This window comes from Tupaia chinensis, unplaced genomic scaffold, assembly GCF_000334495.1.
Source record: "Tupaia chinensis unplaced genomic scaffold, TupChi_1.0 Scaffold000290_1, whole genome shotgun sequence".
NCBI classification, from domain to species: domain Eukaryota; kingdom Metazoa; phylum Chordata; class Mammalia; order Scandentia; family Tupaiidae; genus Tupaia; species Tupaia belangeri.
Genome location: NW_006159775.1, coordinates 1,173,027 through 1,196,312, shown reverse-complemented (window position 1 = coordinate 1,196,312; position 23,286 = coordinate 1,173,027). Strand labels below are relative to the sequence as shown.

Genomic DNA, 23,286 nt, shown 5'->3' with positions numbered 1-23,286 from the left:
TTGCTTTCTCACTTTCCCTTTCTCTCTCTCTCTCTCTGGTCAAATAAAAAAATAATAATAAAGTAAATTAAGTAAAAAAAATTTTTTTGGGAGAGGTTTTTGCTATAGGGAGTGTGTGCTCGCCAGATAGACAGAGAGAGAGAGAGACAGAAAGTGAGAAATCACCCCCCCAAGGGGGATGGCCATGCTGCAATCCCTTCTCCATTCTCCACTCGGGATCTTGGGCACGCACGCACACGCACCTGGCGTGAGTTTAAGCCACCAGGTCCGGGACTCGAACTGCGGTCGACTACATGGGAGTCCAGCAACATAGCCATTACGCTAACTACTGGTCCCAAATAAAAAGTTTTTTAAGCTACAGGTGGCATGGTGGTTAAGGCACTAGACTCCCACATGACTGACTGTGGTTTGGGTCTCGGACCTGACAGCCTGCTCGCTCTCTCGCTCTCTCTCTCTCTTTCTCTGGTGAGCTCACATGCTCATTAAAATAATAATAAATAAATAATTCAAAAAAAATTTTTGACATTGCTCATCAGCCTTGTCCTTCCAGGAATTGGCTTACATGACTTTCAGGGTGGGTCATATCTATTTCATCCCAGTGCACTTGGCTTATCTCTTCCCCAATAAGCAGTAGCACCGCCTTTGAGCCTGAGTGTCGGGTGCTCAGTAGGTTGATTCCTTACCTCTCTAAGGTCCCTCAGACTGCTCCTAAAGTCCTCAAGATGTACCCCTTACATGCCAGGAATGTTTTTGGTTAAACTCCCCAAAGTTCATGACAATGTCTCCAGTCATTTTTCTCATGATAATAGAATAAAGGGAGATAGGTGGGTGGGAAGTAGAAACTAAAAATATAAAATTATTGTCAGCACCAAGATTAGGTCTTAGATCTTGGGATAAACCTTCCTTTTCCATTGTACTTTCCATGACTGCATTTCCTCAATGAAGGGTGACCGTTCTAACTTTAGAATGGGATTCAGTAGGGAAGAGGGACAAGTTAGCCCAATAAAGCTGCTGCAGTGCAGTCTACAAAGGAAACTTCTCAGGTATGAATAGTCAATGCACTGGGATTCGGTAGATATGCAAAATTCCTGTGGCAATCAATAGATTAGCTTTTGTCTTAGCATTTAATGTAGTAAGTGAATAGAAAGGTATTTAAGATCCATGTGTTTGGGTGTGAAACAGTAGCTCATTGTTGTTTTAATTTGCATTTCTAATTATAGGGAATCGAGCATTTTCCTATGTATTTATTGGCTATCTAGGTTTCCTTTCTGCCTGTTTACATCCTTTGTCCTTTTGGATATTGCCTTCTAGGAGTTATTTGAATATTCTTTATTCTTAAAAATACATTTAAAAAAAAAATTGCCAGAGAGTGTGTGCACTTGCCAAAGACAGAGGGAAAAAGCACCTATCATTGGAATGAGGTGTGGTCACCCCACAATCCCTTTCTCCATCCCATGGGGATTTTGGATGTACATGCACATACATCCAGTATGTTTCTCAAGCCCCTGGGGTCAAGACTTGGACCCCAAGTGGGAGTGGCTGTGTGGGATCTGGCCATGTGGGATCTGGCTCCCCTAACCACTATGCTAATGGGCTGGCCCTGTATATTCTTAATGTTGGTTTTGATATATTTTACAAGTAGTTTTCTAAGTCTGACTTAAAATTTTATTCTTCATAGTAAAATCTCATATTATTAATTACATCAATTTACAGTATTTACTATTCATAATATATATTGTACAATTCATTTTCTGAGTTCTGAATTTTTAAGTCAACCTTTTTCCATTTCTCTCTATAGGGTATGAACGTGATTTCTGATGAAACTGGATTGGAATAATTTTCATGATCTTTGTATATTTATATATATATATATTTTAAAATTTTGCATTTGACTTAAAGTGCCATGAGAAAATTTGCATATTGCAAGGTGGTCCTAGCCACCTCCTTGATTTGGGTACTCTTGGATATGTTCCTGCTGCTTTACTTCAGTGAGTGCAACAAATGTGACGAGAAAAAGGAGAGAGGACTTCCTGCTGGAGATGGTGAGTGGCATTTTGCAATATGACTGTTTTGATCAATTTTATCATTGATTTTTGCTAACTAATTTAGATAATATGAGGTTTTAACTTTCTAAGATTAATAGTAATCCCTGGGAGATATATATATATCTGCGTATTTCTAACTGTTCACTAGTGGATTCTCAGTTAAAAGTATCATGTATCGAATTGCTAAATTCAGCTTTTGTGTTCATATAATAGCTAGTTTTCCTCAAGTTATTATATGCTACTTTTTAAATCTTATGTTTATATAATTTGGGGACAGTCATGGTTGTCAAATTTGTACAGTAGATTAGTCTAATGCTATAATTCTGAATGGAACATTATAATTGCATTATTAGGTATCAAAAGAGATTTCCCCCACTCTCCCATCTCAGTCCTAATGGGAAAGAAGGCTTCATTGAAGATAGATGTGATCTGGAGAGTTTTTTCATTACTACTGTAGATAGCTCCAGTTAGCACTTTTAGGGAGGGCTTTTGAAAAGACAGGAATGTGGAATGGGGGCTGCAGTGAGATCATTACAGTATCTGGTATGGAAAACAAAGAGGACATACAAACATGAAGCATCTAGGTAGACAGAACTGATCATCTTGACAAGGGGTAATGGAAATTTCAGTTCTGAGCCTCTTGAATTCAAGCCAATAGGCAAATGCTCCCTTTTTTTTCCATTTTCTTTTTTTTTCCCACCGTAATGAAAATGACTGTATTGTGAGTCAGTACTTCAGCTCTTCTGGGCTCTAACCTCTCTGAGGTTAGTTATAGAACATGATATGATCCAGCGATTCCACTCCTGGATATCTACCCAAAGGATAGGAGAATGCTCAGTTGGAAAAGCGCTTGCACATCAGTATTTATTGCAGCATTATTCACTGTTGCTAAGACATGGAACCAACCCAGATGTCCATGAACAGATGAATGGATTGAAAAGTGTGACACATATACTCTATGGAATACTATTCAGCCATAAAAAAACAGCAAGACCGTGGCATTTGATAGAAAGTGATCAAATATGGGCTTGCACATCAGTGTTTATTGCAACATTATTCACTGTTGCTAAGACATGGAACCAACCTAGGTGTCTGTGAACAGATGAATGGATTGAAAAAATGTGACACATATACTCTATGTATACTATTCAGCCATAAAAAAACAAGACCCTGGCATTTGATAGAAAGTGGTTGAATATGGAAGATTTATTGCTGAGTGAAGCAAGCCAGGCTATGAAAGAGAGAGATTGTATGTCTCCACTAATATACACTAATTCTCCAACTCTATGGTAGAGACAGAGATTGGAAGACATAAAAGCAATGAAAGTAGTTATGGATGCTGGAGACAGTGTGGAAGGAGGGTGGGAGAGGGGAAGAATATAGAGAAGGAAATCAGGGAGAAAAACATAGGCAAAACATTTGTGGGACACAGAAATGGTTTATTACCTGTTGATGATAATACATATTCTAAACTGGACTGGGCTAAGGTGTATTTCATGTTGGGTAAATTCTCTTTATGAGCCAAATAATGTGTAGCAATTGAATGTTGAAGAAAAATAATAAGAGTATTAAAATCCACCTGATGATTTATATAATAAAAAAATTATGAAACACATAGATATTTAGCACTTCTACTGTTTTTAGGAATTAATGCATATAATTATGCTTTCAACAGAAATTTTCTTATAGTATGTAGTCGTATTTACATTTTTTGTGCCCTTTTTTAATTACTATACGGCACATGTGCTAGCTAGAGCTGGGAACCAGGGACAGAAAGCATCTCTCCCCTGGGGGCACAGTCCTTTTTCCTGTTTCTTTATTCTGTCAGGATTTGGGACATGCATGTATACCTGGTGTGTTTTTCAAGGCACCAGGACTTGGATTTGAGCTGCATCTGGCCATGTGGGATGTGGCTCCCTATGCCCAGGGCTTAACTGCCATACTGCAAGTTTTTGTACTGTTACAATGAGAAGGCCACTTGGCCCCCCCAAAATTTATAAACTATTATTTATTTGTATTGATAGCCATGCTTACATAATTACAATTTTTATACGTGGGTTTATATAACTAGTTTTGTCTGTGTATTTTGGGAAATTGGCTTAAAATTAGCATCAGTTACTAGCACGGCTAATTACTTACTTTTTTTTTTCCTTCTACTTTGCCATCGGGCACATGCATTCTTCAAAGAGAGAGGGAAAGTGAGCAATCACTCCTCAGGAAGGATGATCATGCCACAATCACTTGTCCTCCATTTTCCTCTTGGGATTTTGAATGTGCATGCACATGTGCCCAGCATGTTTTTCATGCCACTGGGTCCAGGACTCAAACTGCTCATTCGAGATTCAGCTGTCTTAACCTTTGATCCATCTGCTGGTCCGCTCATCTCTAACTTTTTAGTTTTTATTTTCCTAGTAACTCTTAATAAAATACATTTTCGAGACTAGCAGATGGTATAATGGTTATGTTACTAGACTCCCACTTGGCCAAGTGAGGTTTAAGTCCCAGACCTCGTGGCTTCAAATTCACGCAGGACATGTGTGTGTACATGCATGTCTCTAGGATGGGTGGGGTGGGGTGGAGAAGAGGGCATTGAGGCATGGCCATCCCCCCTGGGGGATTTCTCGCTTTCTGTCTTTCTGGCAAGTACATGTGTCCTTTAGCAAAAATCTTTAAAAAAAAAAAAAAAATTCAGAGTTAGACAATTAATTTGCATAGTATCTACTTTATGGCTCTGTTGTGTAATAACTTTATTGAGTCAGAAAATGCTACCTTCTTAACTATTACTAGAACTGAACTCACTGTCTATATTTAAATCAAAGGCAGGTATTACCATGTACAGATAAGAAACCTGGGTATTCCTTTCCCAAGTAAATGGATTAACTTTACCTTTACCTTACCTTAATTTGTTGCCATTATAATGAGAGCTCACAATTTTTATCTTAAATGCAAAGGCTTGAAAGTGAGGAAAAAATAGGACCTACAGCAGGTGAAGATCACTTGGTAAATGTTTTAAAAACTCTGATATGTGCTGGCAATGTACTAGATGCTATTGACAACACAGTTGAACAACAACAAAAAATAACTACTAAGAACCTAAAGATGGCATAGAAGCTAAGGTACTGGACTCTCACATGGCCAACTTCAGTTTGAGACCTGGACCTGGTGGCTTGAAAATCACACTGGGCAAATGAAAGACTGAATTTCTCCCTTTAAGGAAATCATGGAATTGAATAAATAGTCGTAAGATACTGATGTGTTATCACACTAGAGGTGAGAGGTGCACAGAGGCAGAAAGGGGTGCCTTGCGATGTATGAGAAGGTATAGTAAGGCCACGTGCTCCAGTCGAGGATCAGGGTGACCAGTTGTTTGTTAGGCATGCAGGGGATGGGAGACCTTCCAAACAAAGTGAGGAAGCACGTTCCAGGTAAGCCAGTGAGAGAACAGAGTTGAGGGGTAGGAGAATATGAGACAAGAGTGTAGGATGAAGCTTGGGAAGTAGCAGAGAGAACACAGAATGCCTCAGAATCCGCAAGGCATGCTGGGCATTTTGGACTCCATCCTGTAGGTAATGGCATGCCCTTGGAGGGTTTTAAGCAAGGGAGTAAGTCACCTGATGGAGTCTAGACTCTTAGGTGAAGGCTTTCGTGGTCATGTAGCTGATGGAATGGAAGAGAACGAGACAGGTAGTGGGACAGCTGTTAGCCTGTTGTAAAAGTTTTGTAAAGTACTTGGGGGCCTAGAATACAACCACACTGGAACTGGAAGTGGAGAGGAAATCACTATATATGAAAAGTAAATAGTGGAATTTAAATAACCCAAGAAGCCATTGAATTGAGGGAACCAGAGGAAAAGCTTGAGGTGACTCTCAGGTCTTCTTGATTGGATGAATTGACAGGATGAGGGAGTCTGAGAAGGAGCAGCTTCGATTAAAAGGCAGCTGCATGGAGTGGAGTTCGGAGTGTTCAATGTCGCTGTTAGAGATATTCTGCAATGGACAGTGGTGGAAGTGGAGGACAGGCGATAGTCCAAGCCTTACCTGTACTCAAGGCTACACAGAGAGCAGGTGTAGGGTTAGAAGAGACAGACTTCTGTTGCAGAGGCCACCTTGAAGGAAGAAAAGGCTTAACTAGAAATCGGGTGGGAGAAACCAGAGTCAGGTTAACCAGGGTGATGTTTGTACAGATTGTACATAAGATAAAGGTCAAGTATTTCTGGTATGTTTGGTAATGGGGTTTCTGGTGACCCAGTTAAATGCCTTATGAGGAAGTGGTAAATGTGGAGGCCAGTGATTTGAGATACTGGTGAAGTGGTAAAGATATGTAGCTTATTTAGAAAACTTTGTCATGAAGAGAAGGGTGTAGTATAGGAGTTAAAAGGATGTAAGCCAAAGTTGGCTTCCTATGTGGTATGCATTTATGTCTGTTGAGGGAGAGGTTTAAAATATAAGAAAGAATACTTGAAAGAGCAAATTTTCAGTAGGTAACACTGTGTGGTTTCAAAACCATAAGGAAAGGATGATCCTGGAAGAGGATTCTAAGGTGAATGTAGTTTTGAAAACCACTAGTGGCCTGTGTGAACTTGAAAGAGGAGTTGGTTCTGTATGAAGTACAGCCACGCAAAGTGAAGGAAGTGAGAATACAGAGAGCACCATTGCCTCCAGAAAAATGGAGAATTGACAGGTTTCCCAGAAAAGCCTGTACAGCTCACGGACGCTGGAGGAGGATTTGGATTTGAGTTAAATCTGCCGTAGGGGCTACAGATTGTTGTGTTGTGAGACAAGATGCTGAAGAGGCTTTGCAGTGGCCTGGGGATGTCGTATGCTCAGTGCAAGCACTGAAAAGAGAGCACCATTGCCTCCAGAAAAATGGAGAATTGACAGGTTTCCCAGAAAAGCCTGTACAGCTCACGGACGCTGGAGGAGGATTTGGATTTGAGTTAAATCTGCCGTAGGGGCTACAGATTGTTGTGTTGTGAGACAAGATGCTGAAGAGGCTTTGCAGTGGCCTGGGGATGTCGTATGCTCAGTGCAAGCACTGGAAAGGAAGTCGGAAGAGGAAAGTGAGAGAAGGGCTGAGCAGCAAACCAGAAGGTGAGCACATAGCTGAGGGGAGACCAAGGTCCACAGTGCTAATGGACTTTAGAGCAACTGTGTTCTTTGGTTTGTTTTCTTTCCTTCTCCTTTTCTTTTAAGTTTATTGGGCCAACTCATGGCCTGGTGATTAAGGCCAACCATGGAGTTCAAATCCCAGCCCCAGAAACTTGAAAAACATGCTGGTTACATAGGCATGCGTGTATACCTCAAATCCAGACAGAGAGGAGATACGGAGGGGAAGGAACTGTGGCATCACCATGCCCTGTTGGGAAATGCTTTCTCTCTTTTCTTCTGTCTCTCTGGGGAATACACGTACCCTCTGGCAATTGAAAAAAAATGTACAAGAGAGCTACAGAGACAGACAGCCAGCACTTAAAGCTGTGATCCGTACCCAGGGTCAGCCATGCCCAGAGTACTCAGGAAGGTCTCTGGTGCAGACTCAGAACCCTCCCATGTGGGTCAGCATCACAGAGCGTTGCATTTTATAGCTGTGCCACCATCCTCCATATTTTAAAAAATGGATGTATAATATTGTATGCATGTGTGTGTGTGTATATATATATATATATATGCGCATCTGTGTATATATGTATGTGTGTGCATGTGTGTGTGTGTGTGTGTGTGTGTGTATATATATATATAAAATGTGATTGTATGTGTGTGTATGTGTGGATAGAAAGAGATAGATAGATAGGTAGATAGATAGAATGATATGGGTTTTTTTTTTTTTTCCAGTATAGGAATACAGTGTGTATGCTGGCCCTAAAGCCTGGTGGTTAAGGGAGCCAGATACCACATGGCTGATCCCAGTTTGAATCCTAGACCTGTGGCTTGAAAAAGGCACCAGGCACATGTGTGCCTAAAATCCCAACAGAATGGAGAAATGGAGGAGAAGGGATTGTGGTGTGACCATGCCCCATTGGGGGGTGATTTCTGTGTCTCTCTTTCTCTGGTGAGCACATGTGCTCACCACAATTTTTATAAAAAAGAATAGAATGTGTCATAATTAAATTACGATTTTTGGAGACCTCTCTGAGTATGCCAGGCACTTTTGTGCCCATGATCTGGGACTGGCAGGGGTAGGGGGTAGGTTGTGTCTTGAAGTACCTTTCTTGCTCATGGAAGACATAGATAAATAAACAAAGAAAGAAAGAAAGAAAGGAAGGAAGGAAGAAAAGAAAGAAAAGAAAGAAATGATCCGTGTGTAAACCTTTATGCAGAGGAAGCTTTTTCAGTTCATGAGATTACATTCAAACCCCATTTCAGTTGATTCCAAACAAAAGTTACACTGCACTCACTCTTAACTTACCTAGAAGACTACTGAATAGACCGGTACGTGGAGAGTTAATATGTACCACTTTTCGTCGATGTTGTTAGTTCTTTTATAATCTGTAAGTGCGATTTTACTAGCCACACGCATTTCATCCAGGCCTTTTTGTCAAGAAAAAGTAGTTTATGGGTCCTTTTTAACACTTTAGAATATTGAAATTCTTTGGAATATTATGGTAGATTCTGCAAATCATAGCCAGTCTTACGGCATGGATACATCTTACTTTTTGTCCCTTAACTCCTTTTTGTGGTTGTTGTTGAAGAAAAAGAAATGGAATTATTTCGCTCTTCTAGTTACCCATTGACAGGATTTGAATCACTTTTGTGGTTGCTTTTTTCTTTTAGGAATTATTTACTTAATTTTATTTATTATCATTATGTTAATTTGACCAGAAAGAGAGAAAGTGAAACTGAGAAAGCAAACTGCCAGGTCCAGGCCTTGAACCTTGGTCGGCCATGAGGGAGTACAGTGCCCCACCCACCATGCCAACCCTTGTGGTTGGTTTTTAAAGTCTGTCTATCAGTCTGGAGAGAGAGACAAAGACCAGCATTTCCAATACGGTCTCACACTACAGTCTTACTGTCAGTCCTCCCAGCCAGCCAGGACCATGGCACATGTGCTTACTTACCATGTATAGGTCTACTGGAGCTGAACCCCTACTCTTTCACATGGCTCCGACATCATGCCATGCTTGCCCTGCTGCTATGCCATGGCTGGGCCTGCTGCTGTTTATTATATCCCTCTGCCCCTGTATTTCCTGTAAGTCAGTAGCTGAGTGGAGGGCTTGATCAGATTCAGGAACTTTTATTCCCCCTAGCAAAAAATACATTGTAGATTATGTATAACTCAGTACTCTTAATTTTAAAACCAAGCTTTGTGAAAGTGCTTCTATCAATATTTTAACTTGAATGCACCATCTTATTCTAAAATAGGGCACAAGTAGCCGCGCGTGTGTGTGTGTGTATGTATATATTTATTTTTTAGAGATATTTTTGCTGTAGGGTGTGTGCACTTGCTGGAGAGACAGAAAGTGAGAAATTACCCACCTGGGGCATGGCCACACCACAATCCCTTCTCCATTCTCCTCTTGAGGTTTTGGGCACACATGCACACATGCCTGGTGTGTTTTAAGCCTCCCAGTCCAGGATTTGAACCACTGTTGGCCAGGTGGGAATCCAGTGATGTCACCATTATTCCATCTGCTGGCCCCAGTGAAGGGTGTTTATAATCAGGGCCATCGGATGTCTCCTCATTGTTTCTGTGCCATCCAAAAAGGGTCATTGTCACCTCCACAGCTTTGCTGCTTCCTGTTGACCCCTGACTGTACCAATTCCCAAATCTGTTGATTGTTCTTAACTTTTAAATACAGGTAAGAGGGCCAGCAAGTGGATTGGTAGTTAAGAAGCTAGACTCCCACGTGGTTGACCATGGTTCGGGTTCTGGACCTAGGGTCTTAAAAATTATGCTGAGCACATGTGCATGTGAAGAGAATGGAGAAGGGATTGTGACGTGGATATGACCATCTCCCTGGGGGGGGGAGGGGAGCTATGATTTCTCACTTTCCCTCTTACTATCTCTCTCTCTCTCTGGTGAGCACATATGCCCTATGGCAAAAATCTTAACAACAACAAAAAAGAGAGCAGTAAAGACAGGTGAGTAAATAGAAATGATTCTTAAGAGATTTAAAATTTATTATTTTAAAAAAATTATTTATTGAACTCTATTTATTCATTCATTCATTTTTAATTTGACCAGAGAGATACACACAGACAGAAAGTGAGAGAGAAGATGAGAAAGCACCCCACCAGGTCCAAGACTTGAACCATGGTCAGCCATGTGGGAGCATCCAGTGCCTTAACCACCACGCCACCCGCTGGTCCCTATAATTTATGATTTTTAAAGTTTTAAAAGCTTATTTTTATTATGTGGATTATTATATTTAATTATAGTTTTTATTACACTTATGGAGAATGTTTTTAAAATTCTGCCAACTTTTATATTTAAATAACTTTTTTAATTGGTAAATATTAGGTGGTAGGATTTGTTGTGTTTGTGTGGTGTGTGTGTGTGTGTGTGTGTGTGTGTGTCAGCGGGGGAGGGGCGGGGGGGGAGGTGTGCCATAGGGTACATGTGCTCACCAGAGAGTAGAGAGAGACAGAGCGAGGCAGGGAAAGTGAGAAAGCAAGTCACCAGGTTTGGAACTCAAACCACAGTCAGCCATGTGGGAGTCCAGCACCCCAATGACCATGCCACTCGCTGGCCCTTAAGTACTTTTTGTTTGTTTTGTAAGAAAGAGTTTTACTATAAGACATGTGCACTCAACAGAGAGACAGAGAGAGAGAGACAAAGTAAGAAATTACCCCCAGCTAGAATGGCCATGCCACAATTCCTTTTCCTCCATTCTCTTCTCGGGATTTTAGGCACACATATACACACACACACACACCTGGAGTGAGTTTCAAGCCAGTGAGTCTGGGATTCACACTGCGGTTTTCCATGTGGAAATCCAGTGGCTTAATCACCAGGCTAGGACTTGTTTTTCAAAAGTATATTACTTGCATTTTCTATCATTTTAAAAGTTACTTCCCAATGTCTGAGTATCCCTTCTAAAATCAGTTTATTTTGAGAAGTGGGGGAAGTTATGTTACATCAGTTTTTCCTCATGGTTCTCTGAAATAGATTTTCATGTTTTGCATGTAGTCGTTGAGAACAAAATGAGTAATTTCATATTCTGTAGCTACAGCATTGGTAGCTTGCTTTGTTATCACCATCTGAAGCAGTTCTTCCATAGCACAGCTTTGCCACCCAGTGCTGCTCTGGGGCAGATGAAGCCTAACCAAAGAGGTAGCTTTTTTCTTTTCTTTTTTAATTTGACCAGAGAGGGACAGAGTGTGAGTGAGAATGAGAGAGAGAGAAAGTAAGAAAGCAAGCCACCAGGTACAGAATTCAAACCACGGTTTGCCATGTGGGAGTCCAGCACCCTTAACCACCATGTCACCTGCCGGCCCCGAGGTAGCTTTTTTTTTAATTTCACTATTTTCATGTGGAGACATTTTCAGGATACCTGAAATATAAACTATAGGAGAATATGACTTTCAGCTTCTTGGGAGGCTGAGGCAGGAGGATCACAAGCTTGTGACCAGTGTGGGCAACATAGCGAGATCCTGAGTCCAGGGTATGGCAGTGTGTGCCTCTGGTCCTGGCTAAGGCGAGAGGGTCATGACATAGCATGCCTTGGTCTAAAACATCACACAGACATGCACACACACACACCACAATAAGTAATCACAAAACTTAATTCCATCTTTTTCTTGGCCTCATTTCAGTCCCTATATTTTCCTTTTAGATTTGAATTAATTTAGCATTTCCCAAATTTAATATATCCCAGAGCCTGTTTTTCTCGAAACACTTATTAACATCTCGAAAGCATATAATAAAGAACAACTGAGAAGTGCTGATCTGGCATATTACTCTGTGTGTGTGCATCGATGTAGCTTTACTTTTGATTAAAATAATCTTTCATGATGTTCTATCTTGCATAAAGTTTATTATAATGTCTAATATTGTCAACTCTAGGATTTTTTTTTTTTTAAGTTGCTTCAAGGCACATGCACTCTTGCCAGAGAGAGCAAGAGGTGAAGTGAGAAAGCACCCCATGGGGGATGGCCATGCCATTTATCTTCTCCATTCTCCTGTCAGGATTTTGGGCATGCATGCATACAAACCCTGTGTGCTTTTGACACCACCAGGTCTGGGAGTCAAACCGCTCAGTCAGTCATGAGGGACCCAGCCACCTTAACCACCATGCCACTGACTGGCCCTCTAGGATTTTTTGTCTTGACTTATTTTAGGTATCAGTTTTACTCATACATTAATTTAGCAGGTAGTTACAAAGCTCATATAAGGCACTATACTAAACTCCAGAGAAAATATATGAATGAATCAAATAAACCCAAGCCTAAAAGAGATGGTAATGGGGTGGGACATGCAAAGAAGGGTTTAGGACTCATAATAAGGAGATAGCAATTGATTTGCTGATGATAATGGATATGTTAATGTCTTTGTCTTGACTAATATGCACCATATTTATGCTGGAAAAAGCAATTTTGTAAATTTAAAAAAATAATAAAAAAGAAAAACTTCTTTTATGTCATAATTATCATAAAGACACACAATGTAAGTTGTGCACTTGAAGCCCTTAAGTTAATAAAAGGATAACATTAAAACAAACAAACAAAAACCAGTGTTCTTAATAACTTGAAAGTGTTTACAGATGAAATGAAATTAAATAATAAAAGGATGTTGACTGCAAAAACAAAAAAACAAAAAAAAAGAGAGAGCTTACAACTGATTAGAGACTATATGGAGTTTCAGAAAAGCTGCAGGCAAGAGAAGTCCTGTTGGGTGAGCCTGGAAAGACAAATAGGGCTTTAGTATTACAGACGTAAGTGGGAAGAAGATGCGTGAGGAGGGGACCTGTGTAAACAAAGACGGGGAAGTAAGAGAGCAGGGGCCCAGTTGAAGGTAAGTAGTGACTTTATGACTCAAGTGCTGAGGTTGGGTGGGGCAGAAGGACCTAGCAAGTGGTAGTTTTGGAAGTTTGGTTAAATTGCATATTGAAGAGATTGGACTCCAGGAGACCATAGCAATAGCAGTGAATGCTAAGATTTTTGGAGGTTAATATGACCATAATATTTGAGATGGGAGCCTTACCACTGCAGTGACTCAGGTGAGTAACTCAAGAGGAGACCATCTTCAGTTGGGATTCTGGTGTGGAAATAGAGGATGGGACGGTCCCTCGAAGGTGATAGCAGAGTAAGAGAAGGTGGGCTCAGTAATGGCTGTGGTTGTTGAGGGCACAGTTAAAACTCACACGTTATTAAACATTAGAAATGTGAACCAATTGTATGAAATTGTTAGTTAATAAGTTTCCTTCTTATTCTTAGTTCTAGAGCCAGTACAAAAGCCTCATGAAGGTCCCGGAGAAATGGGGAAACCAGTTGTCATTCCCAAGGAAGATCAAGAAAAGATGAAAGAGATGTTTAAAATCAATCAGTTCAACTTAATGGCAAGTGAGATGATTTTGGAAGTTTGGTTAAATTGCATATTGAAGAGATTGGACTCCAGGAGACCATAGCAATAGCAGTGAATGCTAAGATTTTTGGAGGTTAATATGACCATAATATTTGAGATGGGAGCCTTACCACTGCAGTGACTCAGGTGAGTAACTCAAGAGGAGACCATCTTCAGTTGGGATTCTGGTGTGGAAATAGAGGATGGGACGGTCCCTCGAAGGTGATAGCAGAGTAAGAGAAGGTGGGCTCAGTAATGGCTGTGGTTGTTGAGGGCACAGTTAAAACTCACACGTTATTAAACATTAGAAATGTGAACCAATTGTATGAAATTGTTAGTTAATAAGTTTCCTTCTTATTCTTAGTTCTAGAGCCAGTACAAAAGCCTCATGAAGGTCCCGGAGAAATGGGGAAACCAGTTGTCATTCCCAAGGAAGATCAAGAAAAGATGAAAGAGATGTTTAAAATCAATCAGTTCAACTTAATGGCAAGTGAGATGATAGCACTCAACAGATCTTTACCTGATGTTAGGTTAGAAGGGTAAGTACCGAGCATGGTCCTGATGGTATTTGAAGGAAAAGTATGTTCTGAATTCCCAATAAATTGTACTTCAGTGCTGATTGTTTTTAAAGTGAACACTACATCACTAAGTTACTACTCACCCATTTAACTGAAAATAATTCAGTGCCGATAAATAATATCTCAAGATACTACTGATCATTAGGACTATGTATTTTAGACATTGGAAATAATTGTTTATCTTAATGGATTAATAAGAACTTTTAAACTTCATTATTAACAAAATATTTATGTACTCAACTTTGTACAAAAAGATTCAAGTTGTATATAACTTGAAGCAGTGAATTACAGTCTTAAATGTACAGCTCACTGAATTTTTGTATATGTACATTTTAAAGCATTTTATATATACACATCTATGTAACCATCACCTAAATTAAGACACAGAACATTTTCATAATCCCTGAAAGTTCCCCTCTTTACCTTTCCAGTCAATATTCCCACCACAAGAGGCAACCAATGTTTTGCCCTCCCTAAGCATGGATGAGTTTTGTCTCCTTGAACTTTTTATAAATGGATTCATACAGTATATATTCTTGTGTCTTTGAGAGTCATATTGTTGCACATATCGGAAGTTTATCCTTTTCCACTATAATGTATTTGTTAGTTATGTGACTATACCATAGTTTATTTATACATTGATAGTTCATTTGAGTTATTTCCACATTTTGACTATTATATAGTTATTGTGACATTCTAGTGTATGTCTTTTGGAGGATTTAAACTCAATTCTCTTTTGTATATACTGGGGAAGGGAATACATTTATATATCTTTAGCATATGTTGCCGTCCTCTAGGACCAGTTTACATTCCTATCATCGATAGAAGAGGTCTGGCTACTCCATGCGAAGAAGATACTATCAGGTGTCTGAAGGACAAAAGGCCCAGTTAAAAGCAGGAACTGTATAGAAAACAGGATTAAGTGAACATGAGTCCTGGCTGCTATGGTTCTAGCCACCTTGCCCTTTTGACTCCTATAATGCTGGTATCGAGGCTTTCCTCTTCTAGGGAAGAAATTAAAGGATCTTTCTCAACAGGATTAGACTGGTGGTAGAGTAAACAAACAAACAGAAACCCCACAGACATTACCATCAAAGATTCATCAACTTATTGGCTACAGAAACTCATAGTTGATAAGCCCCATTCATATGTTTGGAACTTACATTCAGCTTTTTGGTCTTCCTTCCATTTTTTTTGTTTGTTAAAGAATTATTTACTGGGGTAGGTAGGTGGTGTGGTGGTTAAGACACTGGACTCCCACATGGCCAACCTCAGTTCAAGTTCCAGGCCTGGTGGCTTGTTTTCTCACTTTCTTTCTCTCTCTCTCTCTCTCTCTCTCTCTCTTTCTCTCCCTCTCCAGTCAAATTAAAAAAAAAAATAAAACTAATATTTATTACTTATAATTAGACTATATTATACTATAGTTAATACTATAATTAATGCTACTAATTTATTACTATAATAATGCTATAATATACTATAATACTATTGCTAATAATAAAACTAGTATTTATTACTATTATTATTTCTTTAAATTTTCTATAGGGCATATGAACTTACCAGAGAGTGACAGAAAGTATGAGAAGCCCCAGGCCGGCAACTTGAAATGTGGTCAGCCATGTTGGAGTCCAGGCCATAACCACCATGCCACCTGGTGGCCCCAGTCTTCTATTCTTAATAATAAACTGATAACCAAAGAATACTGCCAGTTTTTGTCTCTCTCTCTCTCTCTCTCTCTCTCTTTCTCTCCCTCTCCAGTCAAATTAAAAAAAAATAATAAAACTAATATTTATTACTATAATTAGACTATATTATACTATAGTTAATACTATAATTAATGCTACTAATTTATTACTATAATAATGCTATAATATACTATAATACTATTGCTAATAATAAAACTAGTATTTATTACTATTATTATTTCTTTAAATTTTCTATAGGGCATATGAACTTACCAGAGAGTGACAGAAAGTATGAGAAGCCCCAGGCCGGCAACTTGAAATGTGGTCAGCCATGTTGGAGTCCAGGCCATAACCACCATGCCACCTGGTGGCCCCAGTCTTCTATTCTTAATAATAAACTGATAACCAAAGAATACTGGACATCACAAAAACCTTCAAACATGAAAAGTAGGATCCAAAACAAATAGAGAAAACGTAACTTGGGGGACCAGCAGTTGACGTAATGGCTGTGTCGCTGAACTCCCATGTGGTTGACCACAGTTTGAATCCTGGATCCAGTGGCTTAAACTCACGTTGGGCACATGTGCGTGCATGCCCAACATCCCAAGAGGAGATGGAGGAGAAGGGATTGCGATGTGGCCATCCCCTCTAGGGGGTGATTTCTTGCATTTTGTCTCTCTGTCTCTCTGTCTTTCTGGCGAGCACACATGCCCTATAGCAAAAACCTCTCCAAAAAGAAAAAAACAAAGAAAGAAAAAGAAAATATAACTTGGAATAAGCAAAGACTAGACTATTCAGGAAGAAGACAACTTAAAAAGAAGTCATTAATAATCCCAGTAAAATAGAAAACACACAACCATAAAGCAAGAATAGGACAGTATTCAAATATTCACTGAGTGAAGTGAAAAAGAGCTTTTGGAGGGGGAAAAAAAGAAGATGTTTGGAATAAAATTATCCATAAAAATGAGCCAAAGAATTAGACCATAGTAAAAGTATATGAAAATCACATCAATTTCTAGGAAGTTACCAGAGATTGTGCTTCATCAAACAAGGAAAAGACACAGAGTGCAGAAAACAGGAGATCCAATATGTGTGGGAGATGGTAGGGCTCTCCGAGGATCTTAGACAAGAGCAGTAGAGTCAGAGATGTGGCCAACACAGATGGTAGGAGGTCAGCCAGTGCCAGGAAAGACTTGAAGAAAGCGTTGAGTTGATACTTAATATGCTGATGAGAAATTTGGGACTAAATGCATAAACAGCGCATAAAAAACCATAGCAAATAATAATCATCTATATCATTAACTCCAAGGAAAACTTTAAAAAAAAGTTCAAAGAAAATATAAGTAATCATAGTTTGCTATGTGGCATAGTTGTGAATAAGTCAACAAAGTCACTATTGAATACTATGCTTGTAATAATTAAGCTGAAGGGTGGGGAGTTTCTCTCTCTCCAGTGTGCTGGATGAGTGGTGATCAGTAAAGGAAACCTTAATTCTATTCTTAGATTTGCACAGACTGGGGCTGGCAGGTGGTGTGGTGGTTAATGGTGCTGGACTCCCATATGGCCAACCACTGTTCGAGTCTTGGACCTGGCAGCTTGCTTTCTCACTTTCCTGCTTGTTCTCGCTCGCTCGCGCTCTCTCTCCCTCTGTCTCTCTGGTCAAGGTAAAAAATAATAACAATAAATAAAATTAAGTAAACAGTTATTTTTAAATGATAAACTGTCTTACAAACAGTGAAGCTTATCCTTTTAGATGTCTTAAAAGCCACAGTTGTTATTGTTTCTGATAGAGTTGTTTTTGTAATTTTAATAATTCCCCTAAGAATATCATTGCTCTCAGCACATTTAATTAAGCATCTTTTTCTTTTTATCTTTTATGTAGTCCTTGAGGATACTTTTGTTAATTAGAAGCGCTTTTATTTTTTTTAATAATTTTTGCCATAGGTCTTATGCACTTGCTGGAGAGAGACAATGGGAGAAAATGAGACATCAGTCCCAAGAGGGGATGGCCATGCTGTAGTCCCTTCTCTTTCATTCTCTTCCTGGCATTTTATACCCTCCTTTATACCCCTCATGTTAACCAGAACCTCTACCTGTGGGTAGTCCCACCTCTGTGCACTTTCTTCTCATGGTATCCTGTGGTTGTCCCATTTGAGCAATAGGACATGATAAAAGTAGTGGAGTGGCACTTTCAGGATTAGGTTATAAAAAGACACGGTGGCATCCTTTTTGGACTTTTACCTTCACTGGGCTCATTTGTGTGGGGTAAGCCAGCTGATGTGGCAGGAGCAGCCCAGTGGAGAAACCTACATGGTTCGTGGCCTTCTGTGAACAACCAGGTGAGTAAGATTAGAAGCAGCTCCTCCAGCTCCGTGTCACTCATAAGTATTTCAGTATGTAGATCTGAAACATAGCTCAGAAAAAAAGATACTATTTCACACTTAAAAATATTAATAATGATTTCTTAATATCCAAGAGAAACTCAGTTAGTATTCAAAATTCCCTAGTTACAGAATATTATTTAAACTATTTTTTTTTTTTATAGTGTAGGTATCAGGATAGAAATAAAGTCTAAGCATGGGACCAGCAGATGGTGTAATGGTTACGTTACTGGGCTCCCACATAGTTGACTGTGGTTTGAATCCTGGACCTGGAGGCTTGGAACTCACACTGGGTGCATGTGTGTGTGTGCCCAAAATCCAGAGAGGAGAATGGAGGAGAAGGGATTACAGTGTGGCCATCCCTCCCGGGGAAGGGGCAGGTGAGGGGGTGATTTCTTGCTTTCTTTCATGTGCACACACCCTATAGCAAAAAAATCTCTTAAAAAAAAAAAAGGAAATAAAGTCTAAACATTACAAGTAGTGCCTATGTCTGTGAAGTCTGTATATTCCTTCTCTTGTCGTCTTTTCTCAATATGAAGAATATTACTTTTAATTTTGTTTATTATTTGAAGAAACCAGTGTAATGTCTTGTATCTTTCCTCAGTCTTAATTTTGCTGACTGCATTACTGTGGTGTCAGTGAACATATTTTCTATTCTCATTCCTTCCCGTAGACTGGTCAATTAGCTCTAAAGGCATTTTGCACCAATTTCCTTAAAGTCAAAATCACTGTGTGCTTGTGGTAATTGGGTGTGAAATCTGGCCCAAAATGAACATCATCATCAGACACTGTCGTATGTCCCATTCGTCTGATTCATTCTTTCTTGCTTGCTATAACTCTTACTAGCCAGGCATTGAGTTAATTCAGGAAGAAATTATGTGACCTTAACTGATAATGTAAGTACCACATATCAAAACTTGTGGAATGAAGAAAAGAAAAAGAAAAAATGTGTGGGATGCAGCTAATTCCATGTTTAGATGATTTTTTAAAAAATGATTATTTAATTTTATTTATTCACTCATTTATTTTAATTTGACCAGAGAGAGACTCACAGAGAGAGGGAAAGTGAGAAAGCAAGCCACCAGATCCAGGACTTGGACAGCACCTTAACCACCATGACACCTGCTGGGCCCTAGATGAAATTTTGTAGCTTTAATTACATACTATTTTTAAATGAATTACTTAATTGTATATTATTATTATTATTATTATTTAATTTGTTATAGGGCATGTGTTGTCACCAGAGAAAGAGAGGGAAAGTGAGAAAGTAAGCCTCTAGATCCAAGACTCAAACCATGGATCGCCATGTGTGAACCCACTGCCTTAACCACCGTGCCACCTGCTCCCCCCACATACCATTTTTAAAAGAAGATAGAAAATCAACTGTTTATCTATCTTAAGACATTAGGGGGAAAACGGCAAATTGAATTCATTTAATTCAGCATATAGAAGAATAGAAACTTAAGATTGGAAATTTGGGAAACAGTAAATAAATATTGGGTCATCAGAAAAGTCATGACATTTTTTCTATGCAAAAATGCATCATGGCTTTTCAGATGACCCAATATATAACAGAGAAATGTCAAAGCCAAATATTGTTTCATTGAAAGAACTAATCAAATTGACCAGTCATGCCAATTGGTGACAATCAAGAACAGCCACAAATAATCCATACAAAAAATGTAAAAGGCAGCTTCACTACAGATACAGACCTTGAAAGGTCCAGCAGAAATGAATAAAAATAGGTCAGCTTGACAGAACAGCAGTAGCATTTTGCTCATGTGACTGGGATCCATAAGGAAGATCATGAGTTTCATTCCCTGAATGTCAACCTGTAAAATGCTGGGTGCATGTACCCGTGATCCTGGCTGGCTGGGAAGGCTAGGGGGATATTGTGGCATGAGACCCCGTTGGCAGAGGATTGATTATAAGTTGGTTACATGAGATATCTAAAAATCATCGAACTCATACGATCAAAGAATACAATGGTGCTTGCCAGGGACCCAACTAATCATAAGGCATTAAGTTTCCATGATGCAAGGTAAATTGAGTTTTAGAGATCAGGAATGGACAGCCTCGCCAGTGAATTATATGTTTACATATACTTAAACAAGAAAAAGGCCAAGTTTATGCGAACTTTTTTACTTTTATTGGGTCATAGGAAAAGTTAGGACATATTTTTGCATAGAAAAACAGCATAACTTTTCAGATGATTCGATTTTTTTTATGCAAGCTTTTTTAGATATGAGAAAAAGGAGCATATTAAACTTATTTTATGAGACCAGCATGGTCTTATTTATTTATATATTTCTTCTGTGAGCCAGAGGGACAGGCACTCCCAGAATGTTCTTCACATCGGGATCTACTCCTAGCTTTAGCCAGTGCCAGGTGTGTTCAAGGAGGTCTTAGGACCCGAACTCAGAACCTTCCACTGTATCACTGTCTGACCCCATCAGTACAGTCCCAGCATAACCACAAGGTTTGTGTGTCGCTTAAGAGTAATTTGATAAGTTGATTCTCCAATGTAACTGGAAAGGCAGAGACCTGGAATCCATGTAGGGAAGTTATCAGGATTTCTTAGAAATCTACAGTAATTAAGGTAATGCGGTATTGTTATGAGGTTAGACAGAAGAGGCGGTGGAACAAAACCGAGAGTTCATAGCCAGTCAGACACAAGCGCCTGTAGTCCAAGGGTGGATTGCGGCATCAAGTCCGTATGGCAAGTGCGTCTTCGTGTCTGTCTCTTACATGCTCATGGGGGAAAAAATCAACAAATAAAAAGAAGGAAAACAAGGTAGGCTTCGTCAATTGTTTTTTAAAATACAAGTTAATTTTAGTGCCAGGGAAAATTGAAATCCGTGCATAATTCTTTCGTAATGTGTACTTCTATGAACTTTTTGAAGATACCCTCATATTTGTACTGGCTCTAAACTGGTGATCATCTACATGCCTGTGTTCTGTAGAATGTGGTATATTCCTAAGGAGAATACAAAATGAACAAATGCTACGTGCCACAGCACGGATGCCTCTCACAAACATAATGAGCAAATAGTCACACAGAAATGGATACCGAATAATGCTGTACCTGGGAAGGTCGAAAACAGGCCAGACAAAAGTGGTGTCAAGTGCTAGGCTAGAGACTGGTCACTCGCAGGAGGGGGAAGAAGATAGCAGGAGTGGGGGGGGCTCGTGAGGTGCTGGCAGCGTCCACTCCTTCCCCAAGCATGGTTACGTGGGCGTTCGTTCTGTGATAACTCATTCGGCTTGAGTATGTGTGGTGTGTACCCTGGGTTACATTTTATGATAAAATCAGTCTGAAAGTGGGTGGGAGGTGGGACAGTGGAGACCGCAGTACAGCAGTGCTTCTGAGCCCGGACTGCGTGTAAGGGAAGGGCTGTTAGCTGGGCGAACCGTGCAGTCCAGGCGAGATGCTTTTCCTTGAGACCATGTTACAGTACAGTGTGTGTGTAGATTGGTGGGAATGATCCGGTTGAAAGAGACAATTTGAGAGGGGAATATTATAGGAAGAGCCTTGAACTCGAGTAGGTGAAAAGGGTTCTAGTTGGCTTTCACCAGAAACAGAGTTAATTCAGGTATGGTTTAGCAGAAAAAAGCACGGTGTTCGTGAGCATACTGGATGATGGCAGATGTGCTGATGGTGGTGTGGACATTCTCACCAGATCGCTCTTATCTTTTCAGTGAATTTTAAAACAGTGGTAACACAAATATGAGTGACGAGGATGGGAGAGGGATTGGAAACCTAGGAGCTGTGAAACAGCTTGAGGGCATTGCTTAGGAAATGCAGTAGTAATACTGGCTAGTTCTGAGAGCCCGTTGGAGGTTTGTGGTTATAAATTTTGAATGAAACCATTCAGCGTGGTCATATTTCTATAGCCATATTCAGCAACTGAAGTGAAGATGCAAACCAGTGGAAAACCAGATTTAGCCGTGACTTTTTTTTTTTGGCTAGGTGAGTGTCGTAAACAAATTGGGAGATGTGAGGTGGTGGTGATGGTAATAAAGAGCCACGATCTAAACAGAGGGTGACAGAAAGTAAAAAGATGAGGAGGAGGGTTAAGAGGTACCAATGAAGCTAAAGATCGGGGGTTGTGTGTGAGAACAAGTCAGGGATGGAGGAGGGTAGAGAATGGATGGGAAATGGTGACCAGAGACCCGGGTGCTTAAAATGGACATGATTAGAGGCCAGCAGATGGCATAGTGGTTGGGATGCTAAGCTCCCACACGGCTGACTGTGATTTAAGTCCCAGATCTTGTGGCTTGAAAATCGTGCCCAGCGTATGTGCGTGCATGCCCCAGATCTCAGGAGGAGAGTGCAGGAGAGGGATTGCAGTGTGGCCCAGTCCTCCTGCAGGATTTCTCACTTTCCCTCTCTCTGTCTGTCTCTGGTGAACACACATGCCCCATGGCAAAAACCTTAAAAAAAAATAAATGGAGATGATAAGCATACGGTTACTAATCATCTAATTAGTCTAATAATATAATTAGATTTGATTACTAATTGTCTGTGTTAGTAGATGATTAGGGGTACAGCTTGAAAGTATGTGGGTTGGGCATAGTTTCATTGGAGAAGAAAGCAGAGGGGGACTTGAAAAGCCAAGGAAGTGATAAACTGACTACGTGGGTATTGAAGTGACCAAGAATGTGATTTTTAAGTGTTGGAATTGAGTAAAGAGTAAATGTAAAGTGATTTCTGCCATTCTATATTTTTGAACTGTTATTTGTATATATTGTTTCACTGGTCAGACTGGTCTTTCTGAGATGGTAACTACCCCACATAAACTTTAATAATGTTTTGTTTGTTTGTTTGTTTGTTTTAATTTTCAGAAGTACCACTGAGTCACTGAGCCAGGCACTCAGGCTAACTCTCAAACCACATAGTGAGTTTTCTGCATCAGAGTTTATTCAGTAATCCTTTCACTCTTGGGTACTCATTAAGGGGGCCCTCTCTTACTTGGTGTTATAAACCACTTGTATTTTCAGTTACTATTTAACAATCAGGGATTTTTTTTTTTTTTTGAGAGGTTTTGCTAAAGGGCGGGGCGGGCACTCTCCAGAAAGACAGGGAGAGACAGAGAGATAG

At 39.8% G+C, this 23,286-nt stretch overlaps 1 protein-coding gene across 1 annotated transcript in view; it reads left to right on the top strand.

The window, feature by feature from the left end:
• The window catches only part of GALNT1 (polypeptide N-acetylgalactosaminyltransferase 1), a 90,953-nt gene that overhangs the window by 10,267 nt on the left and 57,400 nt on the right, over positions 1-23,286 (top strand). The window contains exons 2-3 of the mRNA XM_006150525.3: positions 1,799-2,042; positions 13,906-14,080. Coding sequence (XP_006150587.1) covers positions 1,904-2,042; positions 13,906-14,080 — 314 coding nt within the window. The 5' untranslated portion in view covers positions 1,799-1,903. The remainder of the gene's footprint in view (positions 1-1,798; positions 2,043-13,905; positions 14,081-23,286) is intronic.